Source organism: Mustela lutreola, chromosome 1 (genome assembly GCF_030435805.1).
Source record: "Mustela lutreola isolate mMusLut2 chromosome 1, mMusLut2.pri, whole genome shotgun sequence".
In the NCBI taxonomy this organism is placed as follows: Eukaryota; Metazoa; Chordata; class Mammalia; order Carnivora; family Mustelidae; genus Mustela; species Mustela lutreola.
Window position 1 is genome coordinate 176,753,824 of NC_081290.1, and position 17,921 is coordinate 176,771,744.

The following is a 17,921-nucleotide window of genomic DNA, read 5'->3' on the forward strand; positions in this document are numbered from 1 at the left end:
TTCATATTATAGGGGCCCCAGAAGGAGAATAACAAGACAAAGGGGCAGAAAACTGATGTACAGAAATAGTGATGGAAAACTTCCCTAACCTGGGGAGGGAAACAGACATTCAGGTCCAGGACGCACAGAGAGATCAAAACAAGATGAACCTGAGGAAAACCACACTATAATACACCATAATTCATAGGGCAGAAAGTCGAATTCCTGATCTCAAAGGGAAGGCTGTCAGTTTTTCCTCATTGAGAAGGATATTTACTTTTGAGATCAAGAACATGAGAAGGATGCCCACTCTCACCACTCTTGTTCAACATAGTATTAGAAGTCCTGGCAATACAAATCAGACAACAAAAAGAAGTAAAAGACATTCAGATTGGCAAAGAAGAAGTCAAACTCTCTCTCCTTGCAGATGACATGATACTTTATATGGAAAACCCAAAAGACTCCACCCCCAAACTATTAGAACTCATACAGCAATTCAGTAATGTGGCAGTGATGAAGTTCTAGAACCTAGGTGAGGTTTGGTGGGCTGAGGTCCGGAGCCGATGACCAAGAAAGAATTCTTGAGACATCTGTGGTGCAAAATGGTGGTTTATTAAAGCACGGGGACAGGACCCGTGGGCAGGAAGAGCTGCTGCCCCGGGTTGTGAGGGATGGCAGGTTATGTACCCTGCAGTTGGGGGAAGGTGAGGGGAAGGGAGGTTCCAGTGGAGTTTTCATATGCTAAAGAGGGCCTACAAGGTGCCAGGATGTTCCAGGCCTGCCGGAGGCCTTGCCCTTGCTCAATGTTGTTTTAGACCAGCCATTAACATTAAGATCTTTGGGAGACTTTTTGGTGGGGTGTCACAATCCTGCTATCAGTCGTCTTTGTTAGTGAGATTTAGAACATTTGTAAGCCAAGGGAGACTCCTGTCTAGCAGGATTGTGAGCTCTGCAAGTTAACCATTTGCTTATTGTTCATGGCAGTCAGGGCTGCCTGAGGGATGCTACACTTATGGAGGGGAAAGGGTGAAGAGGGGGTGCAAGGCGCCAGCTTTTGCTTTGTCCTCAGCCAGCCTCCTGCTCCCTCATCAGCAGGATACTAAGTCAATGTACAGAAATAGTGGCTTGCTTATACACCAACAATGAAAATACAGGAAGGGAAATTAGGGAATCAATTCCATTTTCCCGTAGCACCAAACCCATAAGATACCTGGGAATAAACCCAACCAAAGAGGTGAAGGATCTGTACTCGAGGAACTACAGAACACTCATGAAAGAAATCGAAGATGCAAAAAGATGGAAAAGCATTCCATGCTCATGCATCAGAACACTAAATGTTGTTAAAATGTCTATACTTCCAGAGCAATCTATACTTTCACTGCCATCCCGACCAAAATTTCACCAGCATTTTTCAAAGTGCTGGAACAAACAATCTTAAAATTTGTATGGAACCAGAAGAGACCCCGAATTGCCAAGGAAATGTTGAAAAAGAAAAACAAAGCTGGGGCATCACATTGCCGGATTTCAAGCTTTACTACAAAGCTGTGATCACCAAGACAGCTTGGCTGGCACAAAAACAGACACATATAGACTGGTAGAACAGAGTAGAGAGCCCAGATAGGGGCTCTATGGTCAAATAATCTTTGACAAAGCAGGAAGATTATCCAGTGAGAAAAAGACAGTCTCTTCAATAAATGGTGCTGGGAGAATTGGGACAGCTATGTATAGAAGAATGAAACTCAAACATTCTCTTACACCAAACAAAAAGGTAAACTCAAAATGGATAAAATACCTCAACATGAGGCAGGAATCCGTCAGAATCCTAGAGGAGAACATAGGTAGTAACCTCTTCGACATCGGCCACCGCACCTTCTTTCAGGACATGTCTCCAAGGGCCAAGGAAACAAAAGCGCAAATGAACTTTTGGGACTTCATCAAGATCAAAGCTTCCGCACAGCAAAGGAAACAGTCAACAAAACAAAGAGGCCGCCCACGGAATGGGAGAAGATATTTGCAAGTGACACTAAAGACAAAGGGCTGATATCCAAGATCTATAAAGAACTCCTCAAACTCAACACACACCAAACAGATAATCACGTCAAAAAATGGGCAGAAGACATGAACAAACACTTTTCCAAAGAAGACATACAAATGGCAAACAGATGCATGAGAAAATGTAAATCATCATTAGCCACCAGGGAGATTCAAATCAAAACCACATTGAGACACCACCTTACACCAGTCACAATGGCCAAAAATCAGCAAGACCGTAAACAACAAGTGTTGGAGAGGATATGGAGAAAGGGGAACCCTCTTGCACTGTTGGTGGGAATGCAAGTTGGTGGAGCCACTCTGGAAAACTGTGGAGATTCCTTACGAAATTAAAAATAGAGCTACCCTATGACCCTACAATTGCACTACTGGGTATTTACCCCAAAGATACAGATGTAGTGAAAAGAAGGGCCATCTGTACCCCAGTGTTCATAGCAGCAATGGCCATGGTCGCCCGACTGTGAAAAGAACCAAGATGCCCTTCAGCAGATGAATGGATTAGGAAGATGTGGTCCGTATATACAATGGAGTATTATGCCTCCATCAGAAAGGATGAATACACAACTTCTGTATCAAAATGGACAGACTGGAGGAGATGATGCTGAGTGAAATAAGTCAAGCAGAGAGTCAGTTATCATATGGTTTCACTTGCTTGTGGAGCATAAGAAATAACATGGAGGACATGGGGAGATGGAGAGAAGGGTTTCAGGGAAATCGGAGGGGAAGAGGAACCATGAGAGACTGTGGACTCTGAGAAACAAAGGGTTTTGGAGGCGATGGTGGTGGGTATTAAGGAGGGCACAGATTGCACAGTCCACTAGGGGTTATATGTAAACAGTGAATATTGGAACACTATCGAAAACTAATGATGTACTATGTGGTAACTACCATAATTAAAAATTAAAAAAAAAAAAAGAAATGCTGAACACTATATCCTACCCCTGATATTAATGTAACACTGTATGTTAACTATATTGTAATTAATATGATATCAAAATTTAGATAAAGGATACACAGTAGTCCAAATTTTTTGGAATGCAGAAATAGAGGTTCTATGATGGAAATAGATGCTCACACTATCTACCTCAGGAAACAAGAAAAATTTCAAATGAATAACTTACTTTGCACCTAAAGGAGCTAGAGATAGAAGAAACAAAATCCAAAATCAGCCGAAGAAAGGAAATAATAAAAATTGAAGCAGGAATAGATGATATAGAAACTAAAAAACAAAGGAACAAAACAAAACAATCAAACAGATGAGTGAAATGAAAAGATGGTTCTTAGAAAGATTAACCAAATGTATTAATCTCTACGAGAGTCATAAAAAGAGTGGGAGATATAGAAGATGCAAGTTAATAAAATCACAAATGACAGAGGAGAAATAACACCACCACAAAAAATATACAGTTATATGATAATATTGTGAAAATTTACACACCAACCAATCAGACAATCTGGACGAAATAGATAAATTGCTGGAAACACATAACCTACCAAAACTGAAACATGAAGAAAGTGAAAATCTGAACAGACTGAGGACCAGCAAGAAATGGAGTCAGTTATCAGAAGAGTCCAAACAAGAGTCCAGGGCCAGGCAGTGTCAATGGTGAATTCCACTAAACATTTAAAGAAGAGGAGGAAAGATATCCCAATTCATTCTGAGGCCAGTATCACACAGATACCAAAGCCAGACAACGATATTACAAAAAAGAGAGCTACAGGCCAGTATCTCTCATGACTGTGGATGCAGAAATCCTTAACAAGATATTAGCAAACTGAATCCAACACCACATCCTAGAAGTCATTCACCACAATCAAGTGGGATTTATGCCAGGGCTGCGAGGGTGGTTCAGTATTGCAGATCAATCGGGGTGACCCATCACATCAATAAGAGAAAGGTTATTTTTTTAAAAAAAGGTATTTCAGTAGGTGGAGAGAAAGCATTTGACAAAGGACAACATCCACTTGTGATAAAAACCCTCAACAAGGACACTCAGAGGGAACAGAGCTCCACCTGATGAAGGCCTTGTATGAAAAATTGACTGTGCACCTCATCCTCAACGGGGAGAAACTGGGAGCCTTCCTCAGGGTCAGCAGCAGGTCCACGACTTGCACTCTCACTACTGTTATTCGACCTACAGCCAGCAGTTCTAGCCTCCGAAGTCAGCCAACAGAAAGGAGCAGAATGCACCCGGATGAGTAAGGAATCAGTTGAATCCTCCCGGTTTGCAGGTTCTGACACGATGCTGTATGTAGGAAACCCACAAGACTCCACTGAAAGACTACTAGAGCAGGTCCACAGATTCGGTAAACTGCAGAGTACAAAATCAGTACACAGAAATCCGTCGCATTTCATCAGGGACCACAACGAGACATCGCTGCATGCCTGACGGAATGGCTATGATCAAAACCCTAAGAAACAGCAAGTGTCGGTGGGGCTGTGGAGAAAGTCCCATGCACCGTGGGTGGGCATGTCAGTGGCCACTGTGGGAGACAGTGTGGAGGCACCTCAGAAATTACAAACACGGAACTCCCTTGTGACCGAGCGTTGCACTACTGGGCATTTACCCAAAGAAAATGAAAGCACCAATGTGAGAAACATACACGCAGCCCCGTGCTCTTCCAGAGGTGTGTGAACAGAGATGTTGTCTCTCTAGACAATGGTGTCACTCAGCCACGAAAAAGGATACGATCCTGCCAATTGTGACAACATGGGTGGACCTAGAGGGGTTCTGCTAGTTTAAATACGTCAGAGAGAGACACACGCTGAATGATCTCACGTAGATGTAGACTCTAACAAATCAAAGATACAAATGAACAAAACCCAGAAACAGATCCAGAAAACACAGAGAGCACATGGTGGGTTGCCGGAGGGCAGGGGCCTGGGGGAGTGGACAGGTTAGGGAATGACAGAAAGTGCAGCACAGGGAACAGAGTCAGGGATACTGTGATGGTGCTGTGTTGGGGACATGAGGTACTCGCGCTTGTGAGCACAACATGTGGTGGACACTTGTGCCCCTGCAGCCGTGTCACAGTGTCGGTAGAGAAGGCAAGCCCAGACCAGGTCATTCCCAGCACTCTGGCCAGGAGGAGCCTCTAAGAACTGAGAGCAGGAGCTTGGTTTTCGGAGCTCAGCCTGGTTTTGGAGGATGGGTGGCCCACGCAGTGTCCAGTTGGTCCCACCGGGCCTGCGGGTGTGCTAGAGTAGCAGGGGGATCTCTGTTTTGCTGAAGAAAGCGCCACATCACCCATTCTGAGTAGTCCCACAGAGACCCTCACCCACAGGTTTTCATGGACCTGCACCCCACTCTTCCCTTAGAGCTGCCGTCTGATGGAGTGGTTTGGGAAGCCTGGCTGGAGGAGGTCGACTGTGGGAGGGGGCACCCTGTTCTGACATTGCACAGGAAGTCACTCGGCTTCTGTTCCGTGTTTCCAGTAAAAATGCTGCCTAAGCTTGTCTGCCTCTGGAACCCCCAGGCCTAGACCCGCCCACAGGCACCACGGCAGACAGTTCTCATTCAGAATCCGTCCATCCCTAGGGCAACGAGGGTAACGGGTTCCACAAGCCACTCACAAAAATAATCTTTACATGACACAGGGTGATAATATTTTCATATCAAGGTATCAGAAGACCTATGCCTACAGCTTAGCTTTGTACGCACTCTGGTTTAAGAACAGTGACTATGAACACATTTCCTCTGTGACTTTTGTCCCCCAGACACTTAGGATGGAAGCGTGTCGTTAGCGTTATGTCACTGAAAACGATGAGCCCGGTATCTCTCCTGACACGGTGTGCATGGTCCACCGACATTCTTGACCGAACAACCCTGTTCAGAACACTCATTGCTGGCAAGTGGTTGTTTGCTATTTCGAGAGATTTCATTTTTCTGGAGTTGCATTGCTAAATTGTGTCACTATTTTGTGCATTAAAACTCTGATTTCCTAATAGCTCCTTTTCTTAAAACAAAAACAAAACCCTGATGTGTTAGAATAAGTTAGTTGGACTCTGTGCGTAAACTAATGAGAAAAATGCAGCAGGGCCACCCCGCTGGCTCCAGTGGAAGAGCTCTTGACCTCAGGGTTGTGGGTTCGAGCCCCACGTTGGGTGTGCAGAATACTTAAAAATAAATCTTCAAGAAAAAAAGAAAAAGCTAATAAAACATACTTGCGAAATACATAGAACATAGTCAACCTGTTATCTGATATTTCATTTTGTTATTTTCTTTGGTTTGTGGCTGTGTGTTGTCGTGGGCTGCCAGCTCTGCCAGCCCTTCTCATATCAGAGAGCCTGCGCTCTCCTGCAAGTAGCCGTGGGACACGGGCTTTCGGTGTCATATTCGTACATGCCCAACTCTTCTTCCAGCTGGCCTGTGTCTGGCTGCTTGCTGCTCGCCAACCAGATCACCACAGCGAATGGTAATCTGAGGCTGGGTTTCTGAGACTCCATTTGAAAATTCTAGAACGAGTCTAACTTCTCCTCAAAGTCTCACTTCAACTCCGAGAAGTAATCTATCAGTTGAATAAAATTATGTAAGTTCAGTAAACACATTAATCCAAAATGTGAATTGGAAGTACTACGAACTGGTGATACTCTTCTTCAGCAAATCCATGCTTCTAAGCTCCAGTCACAGACTCCCCTGAGACCGAGCATGAGCAATCATTCGCCACACCCAGATTACAAACCCTGATACCGTTTCTCTTTAAAGGATCACAGATCCTCAGAATGACTAACTTGATTATTGAGACAGGAAATGTACAAGACGACCTTGTAACACATACGAGAAAGCATGAAAGCTACTTAAGATGACTTGAGACATATAAAAATAAATAAATAAATAAGGTTCCTCAAAAAGTTGAAAATAGAGCTACCCTATGACCCAGCAATCGCCCTACTGCGTATTTACCCTAAAGATACAAATGTAGTGATCAAAGGGGCACGTGCACCCGAATGTTTATAGCAGCAATGTCCACAATAGTCAAACTATGGAAAGAACCTAGATGTCCATCAGCAGATGAACAGATAAAGAAGATGTGGTGTATATACACAATGGGATACTATGCAGCCATCAACAGATATGAAATCTTGCCATTTGCAACGACGTGGATGGAACTGGAGGGTATTATGTTGAGTGAAATAAGTCAATCAGAGAAAGACAATGATCATATGATCTCTCTGATATGAGGAATTTGAGAGGCAGCGTGGGGGGTTGTGGGGGGCAAGGAAGGAAAAAATGAAACAAGGTGGGATCAGGAGGGAGAAAAACCGTAAGAGACTCTTAGTCTCATAAAACAGAGTTGCTGGGGGGGTTGGGGGAGGAATAGGGTGGCTGGGTGATGGTCATTGGGAAGGGTATGTTCTATGGTGAGTGCTGTGAACTGTGTAAGACTAATGATTCAGAGACCTGTACCCCTGGGGCAAATAATACAGTACATGTTAATAAACATAATTTAAAAATAAATTAAAAAAAAGAAAACATTTAGAGATGAAGGGTTTGGATGTGTAGGATGGTCTTCACCATGCTCCCGATTCAAGTTTCAGGGACCATGAATGCTGCACAGCTGGCTGGCAGTTGACTCACCACAGCTGGACTGTGGAGTTAACTCGTTAGTTCTTATTTAAAAGATTTCAGAATTAACTACTCCTTCTTACCATTGGGGAGTGTTTAGTTCATCATTGTCTGTCTCTCTCTGCAGGGCGCATATGGGCCGTACTCCCCCGACGAGTGCATCTCTCTGCCCGTGTACACGAGCGCCGAGAGGGACCGCGTCGTAGCCAACATCGACGTCCCGTGTGGTGGCAACCAAGACCAGTGGATTCAGTGTGGAGCGGCTTTGTTTCTGAAAAATCAGTAGAGTCTTAGGATAATAAAAGCTGTTTCAGCAAAAAGAAACATTTGCTACTTCAACTTTAAATCAACATGTGGTCAGTCTACATTTAAACTGTTAGTTCAAAAACTGTCCCGTGGTCGCCCACTGTGTGTTATTGATCTCACTGGGGTTTATTTTCATGGGTCATGACAGCACGTGCAACTTTAAAAGTAGTAATTCATAGGGTCCATGCTAAAATGCTGAAATCCCTTGAAAACATTAAGTATTTTTGTGAGGCAATTTCATGTTTCCAGTGACTCAAAAAATTTAATGTTGTAGGTACGAGATTGAAAATATTATATCTAAGGAATCAGTAATTAATTTTTGAGGCTATTTTTTGGTATTGTAACTTTATATCAATTAATAAAATATAAGACCATTAATTTTTTCAGTCATATATGGGTTTAGATTTGTGTTCTTTTTAAACACGTAAATATATTCTGTTTTGGTTAAAATATGCAGCATCTCCAAGTCATCCAGAAGACATGGGGAATAACAGCATAGAAACCAGGGTAAGAATTTTACAGATGGAGTCATTAAACAATGAGGGGTTATCATTTCTCATGTAGCTGACTTTTTTTTTTTTTACAATCTTTGTCCATGAAACAGTGAAATTCTACAATGGCTGGAAGCTTAAATAAATATATGTTGTGGTTTTGGAGTTTCTGAGCTATTGGAATTGGGTTCAGAAATCTTAAATACTTGCTCTCGTATTACCATTTTCACGGGTCTTATCACGAGACCAAAACCCCAACCAGACCACCGCACTGACTGAAGTGGGGACGTTGAACAGGAGGGTACGCTAGGCTAGAAGAAAGAGTGGGAGAGCCCCATGACATATGCTGGGGCTGAGGGAGTCCCCGCGGCAGGCTGTGCCAAGCGGGGAGCCTCCTGAAGCCTGGGGTTCGGGCCTCACCGGACAAGGTCTGTGTGCAGACGGCTGGTGAACCGAGAGTTTTCCCGAGTCTCTGCAAGCCCAGGCCATGGAGAAAGGAGGAGCTGCCAAGTGTGCAGGGGCCACGGCCTCAGCAGGGGAACCGTGTGACCCACTTCTGGCCAGAACACTGTGGATACAGACAGGACACAGTACCTTCCAGAAGCCGCCTTCCCGGCACACAGCCCGTCGGCCACTTGCTCCCCTTCTCTGCATCTGTCCTGCCGCCTAGCCGGGGGTGCCACAATCTGGGGCCCGGTGTTTGCAGCCACAGGGATGGAGACAAACATGGAAAACGTGGGACTCTGGTCTTCCAGCCCACACCTGCTGCTTTCTTAGTTCGCACAGAACACCGGCCATTAGAAATGAACACCATTTTAAGTGAGCCTAAAAAATGAGGTGTCAGAGCTAGAATTCCACACTCTGAGGGAATTCCCTTCGGAGCTCCCTCATTCGCAAGCTTCCTAGTCTATTTGCTGGGTGTGTTGTCATCAAAGTTAATTCCCTCAACTTCTTATAACCTCAACCAAGAGTTCATTGAGATTTGTCTATAATTTGCATTTGATACGATTATTTCAGATCAAAGCAAAAATAGCATGATGTCTTGGCAGAAGCCGCCATCCCACAGGCACATAACTCCCAGTGGGAGTTCTAGGATGGCGAGCGCGGAGGTGAGGGACAGCGTAGGGTTCCTGTGACTCCAGCTGACTTGCAGGCTGGTGTGGGACCACACGGTGGCCGGAGTCGACTCCCAGGAGGTAGGACCCTGGGCTCCCAGTCTCCACCAGCCTCTCCCCTTTACCTAGACACCTGAGCCCTAGCATTGGTTTCGTGTCTGAAATGTGGACCAGTGTACACACTGTACAGTGAGTCACAGAAGATCTGTCGTAAGCACAAGCAAACTCACACTCGGTACTGGTCGTGACTTAAGGGCTCAATCGTAAGTCAGAGCTTTACATAAAACATTAATTCACTATCTAGAAATAAAAATTAAGCTGGGAATACTATTACTACTACTACTACTACTATTACTACTACTACTACTGCTTCCCAGTTTTACATTATCTACTGTGCCTGTGACTGTGTTTCTGGTGCTAAAGGTCCATTGTCTTCAGAAGACGAACCACAGCTTCACTGAACGGCTGTCTGCTGTTGAATTCTGTTCAAAACCCACAGACAGTACGTGCTGAGCACGTGACTGCTGTGAGAGCAACTCCCAAGTGACGGACGGACAGGTGTCCTGTTCATATGACGTTCGTGTCCCCAGGGAGATCCGCAAGCCCCTGTTCTGGTGGCCTGCCGGAAACTCTCCAGTCGGAAGCCCTCTCGGGTCTCCCTGATGAAGTCCCAGAACCTAAGTCAGGTTCGGTGGGGTGAGGTTCGGAGCTGACGACTAAAGAAAGAATTCTTAAGACATCTTTGGTGCAAAATGGTGGTTTATTAAAGCACGGGGACAGGACCCGTGGGCAGGAAGAGCTGCTGCCCCCGGTTGTGAGGAGTGGCTGGTTATATACACAGGAGTTGGGTAGGTGAGGACAAAGGGGTGTTCAGAAGGGCTATTGGAGCAAAGAATACTATCAGGATATTGAAGGCCTGGTTACTATCAAGTAAAGACAATTGGGAGTCTCCTGGTGGAATGTTACATTCCTGCTATCAGGCATCCTTGTTAATGAGATTTAGGTTTAGAAGAAATTTAACTTTATTTACTTTTCCTTCTACCTCTGCCTCCTTCCGTTTTCATGGAGGGGAGGGTGACAGTAGGGCTTGAGGAACTGAGTTCTGTGTCCCTGGAAATTGGGCTATTGATAAGGTAACTTCTTTGTTGTAATCTCAAGGACATTTGCAAACCAAGGGAGACTCCTGCCTTGCAGGACTGTGATCTCTGCAAGTTAACTATTTATCGCTTTATGGCAGTCAGGGGTGCCTGAGGAATGCTACACATATGGAGGGGAGCGGGTGAAGGGGGGGTGCGAGGCGCCAGCTTTTGCTTTGTCCTCAGCCAGCCTCCTGCTCCCTCATCATCCCTGCCTAAGGAAGGGGCTGCAGAGCAGAGGGGAGTCCTCCACGGTTGTGATCCCGGGAGTGAGGACACAGAGCAGGTGTCTGGGTCCGTGCCGCACCCCCACACTTATCTGCCTCAACAGACCTTCTGGTGAGAAGATACGATGACCTGACAGTGCCCGTCAAAATCCTTGTGAGTTTATGTATTTTCATTGACAAGGCAGCTCTCCAAGGAAAGGACAGAGAGTGAGCGGGTGGGGACACTTTCCCTGGGGCGCGAGTGTAGGAACAAAAGCGCTGGGTAGTCTTTCAGGCACCTCATAGAAGCTCCCCTGCGGTTGGAGATGAGGTAAGAGGCGTTCTCATAGCCCTGCAGCCTCAGGCCTTATGGGTGCTTAGCCCTGACTTGCTGGTGTGAGATGTAGGACCGAGGGTTGGGATTTGCATTTCAAATCACAATTCATTTACAAATAAGCTCTGAGTAAGGTTAAAGGACTTTTCTTACCTTTCCTGTCCATTTGTGACTTTTCTTCCGTGAAATGCTGTTTTTATCTTTTGCTCTATTGTTTCCACTCAGTTGTCTTTTCTTAGATTTTGCCAAATCAAACTTTGTTACTTGAATGCAGATTTTTTCCAGACTTTCCTCATGTTTTCCCAGAGCAAGGTTATTAAGAAGACAACATCTCTTTTCCTTTAAAGTTTTACTTTTTGTCAGTGGAAGGATCACACATAGTAACCTTAAGTTAGATAAAGCTATGTGCAAATCCAGAATTTCTTTATCTGTTAGTTACATGGTCCTAAGAAAATCAAAGAATGCACGAGTCTGCTTGTTTCTGTCAAAGGAGACATCACACCTCTTAGACAAAGTGGGCTCCAAGGGCAATTTCAATGGCTGGGCAGGAGCCCCCTGCGGACTCACGGGGAGGTGCTTGCTCATGGGCTCTGGGGGCATAGCTGCTGCAGGTGCCCGAGCAAAAGCCACCGGCAGAGTCAAGTGAAGCGTCCCATCTAGCGGGCACGGGGAGCTAACAGGCCATGCATGATCATAATTCCCAATTCCAGGCGCACTGAGAATCGATCCCCTGATTCCCAGACCACAGCCACAGCGCGGAGTTGCTTGTGAACTTAGGGGTCTGCAGATGCTTTGTTAAGTACAAGATTTGTCAGTTCAAAGGTCTTTCTGTTACAGAAAGAACACACGTTTGTGTATTGAAGGAGTCCGTCAGTTCCCAGCTCTCTTCATCCTCAGAAAGCTCACGTCGCCTAAGAGTTCCAGTTCAGACACCGTTAGAGTTGTTGAAAATACATGTCACTATGGGAGCAAAAGGAATGAGAAGTCCAGTCCGGGTCAGGAGCCGGACTGCAGGTTTTGTGAGCAGACAGTCACGTGTACAACTTCCATTCATGATCAAGGACTTCTCGTGTGCAAGTCCGATGTCGAAGCTCACGACATAGTGACGATAATGAAAGTTCTCACGACAGGACAGTGAGAGGAACTTTCTCGAGCTGATAGTCTTGGCTTTTTCTGAAAGCTGCTGGCCTTAGGGTGCTTGCCTGGGAACCATGTAATGGTCCAGCCAGGAGCAGAACAGGGACAGGAAAGCCTGGCAGGTTGGGTGATGGCCATAGGCCCCCGCACCCCAAATTCACGTCACTCCTTTTATCCCTCACCTAAAGCTTCAGCTCACATCCTCTTCCCTGTGGGCTCCTTTTCTGGGTGAAGCCTGGCTATATGCGCCTGCCTGGAATTGCATGGCCTGAGCCAAATGTAGAGGTGTAGGAAAGAAGGGGGAGGGATGCGCCCTCTTTCTCAGAGCGAACAGGTCCCGTGGCAGCCCAGAGGCAGTGTCCCCAAGTGGGGAGGACAGGACATGTGGTCGCATGTGGCGGAAGCAAAGGGATCTCATAGGAGGCTGAGGAGAATGGCTGCTGAAGGACAGATGTGTCCACGATGGACCCTTCTGGGAGCCTCAAGGATTCATTTTCAAGGTCACATCATCACAATAACTAAGGAAGGGTCACACGTGCACAACACTTCATCACTCACAAAGTGATTACATGGGTATCGTTGCAAGCACCGAGCGAGGATCACAGGACAAGACTCAGATGGGGCACGACATCGGGCACGACACAGACCATCGGGAGGCCAAGTGGCTCGTCCACTCAGACTCGGGACCCAGAGGCTGCACCCACACATCTGCTGACAGCACCCGCCTCCACTGCCCTGCTGGGACCCGTCCCCAGGGCGGCTGGAGCAGGGGCTCCTCCCTCTGCCAGGAACCTCCTTCCCGAGAGCTGTTTCCTGAGCATCTCTGTGGCAACGGATGTTCCCCCGGGGGCCAGGCATGGGTGTCTCTGGCAGGAGGCGCTCCGGTTCCCCCGGGAGAGCCCAGGACGGAAGAGGCAGAAACTCCCCGTCTGCCGTGTGGTCCTCACGCCTGGTCCTTGCAGTGTGCGCACGCGGACACCCGGGCATGCCGGCCGCTGGAGAGTGAGCCTGGGCTCAGACATGTCCCCAGCCCCCGTCCCCTCCACTCTGGCTTCCCTGCCAGACGCTGTTCAGCTCAAGGAAGCGTCCTGCGCCCTCAGCATCGGTGGCCCCCGACACGCGGGGGGCTTCTCGCCTGATCCAGGGTCACGGTCTGAGAAGGGAAGCTGGGAAAAGAGAACTTGAACCTGAACAGAGCAGCTCTAAGAGGGAGCCCGGCAACGGGACAGTCCTCCGAGAGTAGGAGCCTTTCCAGACGGCAGGGAGGGGACGGACCAGGTGGGCAACCGCATCCCCGGCAGGAGGGGCGCAGCGCTGGGCACGGTTGCCTGCAGGCATCACAACCCATCGGGGAGGCAGGAGCCCCGTTCCCCGTGCCCTTCCCCGTGCCGGTGACTGTGCAGTTGGTCTGAGAAGCCTTTGCTCGGCGGGTGTTGAGTTACCGCAGAGTAAGGGCGTCTGTGACCGCTCATTGTCACATGTCCGGGAAGAAGGACCTGTAGGAACGCGGCACCACAGTATTACATGAGTCTGGGTCCGGGGTCTCGGGAGCTCCTTGCCATTACCGCAGCTTCTCTGTAAGTTTATTTCCAAAGAAATAATTTAAAGAACGTAGCTCCCCAGCTACATCACCGCGTGTGACCTCTGTGGTCAGCCTCTAGCAGACGCCCTCGGTGTCCCCACCACGCGGGCTTCCCCCGCCTCACAGCAGCCATGGCGGGTTTCTCCCACGCAAAACCGTGGGGTCCTCTTCCTGCCCCTGAGCTCCTCACAGTTTGGCCAAGCGCTTTACAAAATGCTGCAAAAAGCCAGAAAGAAAGTGAAATGAAAAATACAATAAGAAAGAAAGAAAGAGATCGATTACAAAATGTAGGTCTGAGATCCGAAGCACGGACAGGATTTTCTCTCCTCAGAACCACCGGAGAAACCCACCTCCGAGTCTCCGGTTGGACCCACAGAGCTTGGAAATGCTGCGCAGCCGGAGCAACAGTGAAAAGAATCCTGTGAGAGTGTCAGCTTCTTCTCTCCAGAAGTGTTGCTGTCCCCCTCCAAAAATCGGTGAGACATTTACTCCAGCAGGAGCTGAAATGGCAACAATGTCAGAAAAATCAAATTAAACTTAGTAATATCTCTACAGTTAATACAATTTCTCAGCTGGCAAGGCAACCTTCCTAGGTTGTACTCCAGGGACAAGCATCTGTGTGTCCTAAGAGCAAACTCCAGCTCTCCTCGAATGGAAAGTAATGAGCCTCCGTGAGGATCACCAGGAAGCCGCGTGAGAAGGGAGGAGCGGCTTGGAGGACACGGGAACCACCGCCAGTGTAGACCACACCCAGCTACAGCCGCTCTGGGGTGTAGGCAGCCACAGCAGCAAGCGGGATGCCGGGGAGACTGTAGGAAAGACAAGGCACAGAGGTAGAGGGGAGGGTCTGTCCACAGGAGGGATGGAGGACACAGGCGATAAGGTGGCGGCTCAGCCAGTCAAAGGCTGCCACAGGGACAAAGTGGCGCGTGGGTTGGGATGGATGACGCTAGAGGACGTGGGGACGGGCAGCTGGCCTGTGGAGGGCTCAGAGTCCCTCCCTGGGCAGTGTTTTCTGACACTCCCCGAGGGGGGTCCCTTCTATTTCGGGTTTGTCCTGCCTGTCCTAGTTCATCACGTGCTTGTCACGGTCCTGAGTCACGACTTAGGTATCGATCCCTTCACGGCCTGCTTCTCCACTAGACTCGGAAGAAGCTCCGTGACGCCCAGGACCGGGAATGAAGAAGCGAACGACGTGTCCCAGCAGGCGAGAGATCCGAGAAGGAAGGAAGAGGCCTGCTGCGTGCATCAGCGCTAGTCACGGGGGGGGGGGTGGGGGGGTGGTGGATAAGGAGTGAACAGGTTGGAAGCCAGCAGAGGCGCTGGAGGTGGGTGATGAGACCATCTCTGTCCTCACCTGAGCACTCGGAGAAGTACCGAATGCCTCGCCAATGATACTGTGTGTCCCCTTACAAGTGCACAGTGTTAAGTGGAAGTTATGGATCTGAAATCACTGTCCAGGCCGGGATTCCTGAACGAAGCTTACCTAGCAGACGGAGTCGGAAACAGATTCACCCCAGCGCTGACGCGGATGATATTCCTCGTGGTTTGGCTTTCCGTCTTATCGTCTCATACTCCTGGCGACCTCCTCTCCCTCGATTCTGGGTCCTTCACCAAATCTTATTAAAATTGAGCAAAGAGCTGTGAGCTCAGATCATTGGCCCAAATAAAACCAAGGCCGGAGGTACGAGTCGTTTTCTACCCCGGAAAACAACGTAGAAAACAACGTGGTTCCAGAACTAGAGGCCGTGTTCAATAGCTCCCCTGGGGTGGGGGTGGGGGGCTGTGTGTGACGAAGCCAGCATGCTCCTTTTGGGAATCCATGACAAGCCAGGCAGAGAGTAACCATGCCCAACGGCACGTCCTGTCCTCCAGGAATTCAGTGGCCAGGAGAAGGGATCTAGGGTCAGTCTAGAATCTAGTACTTGGGTCCACAGTGTCTCCTCTGTATTTTCTAAATGAAGTCTATTTAGTTTTCCTATTTATGGTTTTTATTTAATGTGAATACTTGTGTATTTCACTGGTGAAATGTGACTGTATTTGATTACAAGGTGGTGTAAGGCCCACAACAAATTTGTTTAATATTTGGACTCTATTACCTTTCTAAAATAAGAACTATTTGGCCTTACATTTTTCAGATAAGAAGTAGAATTGTGAACCACACGGTAAGTGACTCACATAGTGTCACAGAAGAGAGTTTACTTAACCCCGTGGTGGGCACGGGGACGCTGGGGACGAGGAGGAGGAGGGCACCGGTGCTGTCTCACTGAGACACCAGGAGTTTGAACGGGGAGAGGAGCCCGAGGGGGCAGAGGTCGTTCATGCGGACGGCCCTGCAGGGGTTAATCCTGGCGTTAACAGGGTTTGTCACAGTGAGGTGAGAGAGGCGCTTGGTAACTCTTTGGATTACCCACCGCTGCCTTCCGCACCGTCCCCACGTTTAGTGGCTTGAAACAACAGTGGCCCGTCCCTTGGCTCCAGACCATGCAGCTTGGACAGGATGCCGTGGTGACCCTTCTCTGCTCTGGGTGGCATCAGCTGGCAGGCTCAGCTCGAGCTGTGGGTTCTGTTCCCTGAGGACTCACTGGCAAGCTCAGGAGCAAGATGCTGGCCCCTGAATGGGGCTTCGGTCCTAGACACCATCGGTGGGGCCGATGCCTTGGCCTTGGTTCTTCTCTCACAAACCCGTCCAGGGGCTGCCTGCGAGTCCCCCCAGCAGGGCCCGTGGGGTCGGGAGCAAGTGCTTCCAGAGCCAGAAAGGGGAGCTCCTGTTCTCGGGAGGCCACAGACTGGCCAGCCTCACTTCCACCACAGTCTGTGGGTAGGCATTTAGAGGGACGGGCCTAGACCCCCCTCCGTGGGAGAGACACTGAGGAATCCACAGCCTCCGCCCGCCTCCTGGACGCTTAGAAGAGGGAGGAGGAGCGGGACTGGCTCGGGGGGCGGGGACGGGACCTCGACCCCTCCACCGACCCAGCTCTACCCCAAGAAAGTTGGTTGAATCTCTGACGCGTAACCCCCTCCGTCCATCCTTGTCCTCCACACGGAGAGTGGTTGGGGGTGTTTAATTAAGTTTAGGAAACAGCTAGAATCCGGATCCCTGACGTTCCCTTCCCGGAGCCGCGGGCGCTCAGAAGGCTGCCGGGGGCGTCGGTGACCCACGCAGGCTCCAGCCCCTTGCACCAGCGCGTTGCCCCCACCCCGAATCCCGTGCCCTCACGCGGGTCGTTTCAGCCTCGCTGTGGTCCAGGTTTTCCTACCAGAGGTCGGCGCACACGAGGGCTTCCCGACCCCCGTCCCGGAGACGGGTGACCAGCACGCCGCCGCGTCTACACCGCCGGACCCTGGCCAGGGAGCCCGGGGGCCCTGCACAGAGTCCGGCCTGTGGAAGCGCTGTGGTCCCGCTCGCCCGAAGAGCTTCCTTACCGGAAACCACACACTGAATGTGAGGATGAATCACAGCTGGGATGGGGGGAGGTCGGTGAGGGAGAACGAGTGAGGGCGACGCGGTAGAGAGTGAACCCCTCTGGGCTGCGGAGGAACCGGGGCCTGAGGCGTTGGGGTGCCGGCGGCAGGGCTGCCGGAGGGAGGGGCTCGCTCGAGGCCGGGGTGCGGACACCTGCTCCCCGCAGGTGCACGGCTCGGAGCTTCTCGAGCTGCTTCACGGAGGCAGCCCCGCGCGCTCTCCCCTCTTCTTTGGGAAATCTCGGCAGCATTCACCTCACAGGGGCATCTTTCCCCTGGGGGTCATCAGCCCTCGGAGGCTCTTTCCTTTCTCAGGCGGCAGGGAGAGAAGCTTTCACACTGTTTCCATGGAAAGAACAGGACCGCGTTCACCGGGAGCCGATTCCCTCCGCACTGACGAGAACAGCTCGCAAACCATGCATCAGGTGCTAGAGCGTCAGAGCAGATCTCCAGGGCACCTGGGGGCAGGTGGTCAGTGGGTTCAGTGTCCGACTCCTGATCTCAGCTCCGGTCTTGATCTCGGGGTCATGAGGTCAAGTCCTGGGCGGCTA

The 17,921-nt window shown here is 49.3% G+C and overlaps 1 protein-coding gene across 5 annotated transcripts in view; it reads left to right on the forward strand.

Annotated features, from left to right (window-relative positions):
* Positions 1-8,296, forward strand: part of DYNC2H1 (dynein cytoplasmic 2 heavy chain 1) — a 256,619-nt gene extending 248,323 nt beyond the window's left edge. For all 5 annotated transcript variants that reach the window (XM_059179365.1, XM_059179368.1, XM_059179382.1 and 2 more), the window contains one exon: positions 7,726-8,296. In XM_059179365.1, coding sequence (XP_059035348.1) covers positions 7,726-7,884 — 159 coding nt within the window. In that variant the 3' untranslated portion in view covers positions 7,885-8,296. The remainder of the gene's footprint in view (positions 1-7,725) is intronic.
* Positions 8,297-17,921: the final 9,625 nt, after the last annotated feature.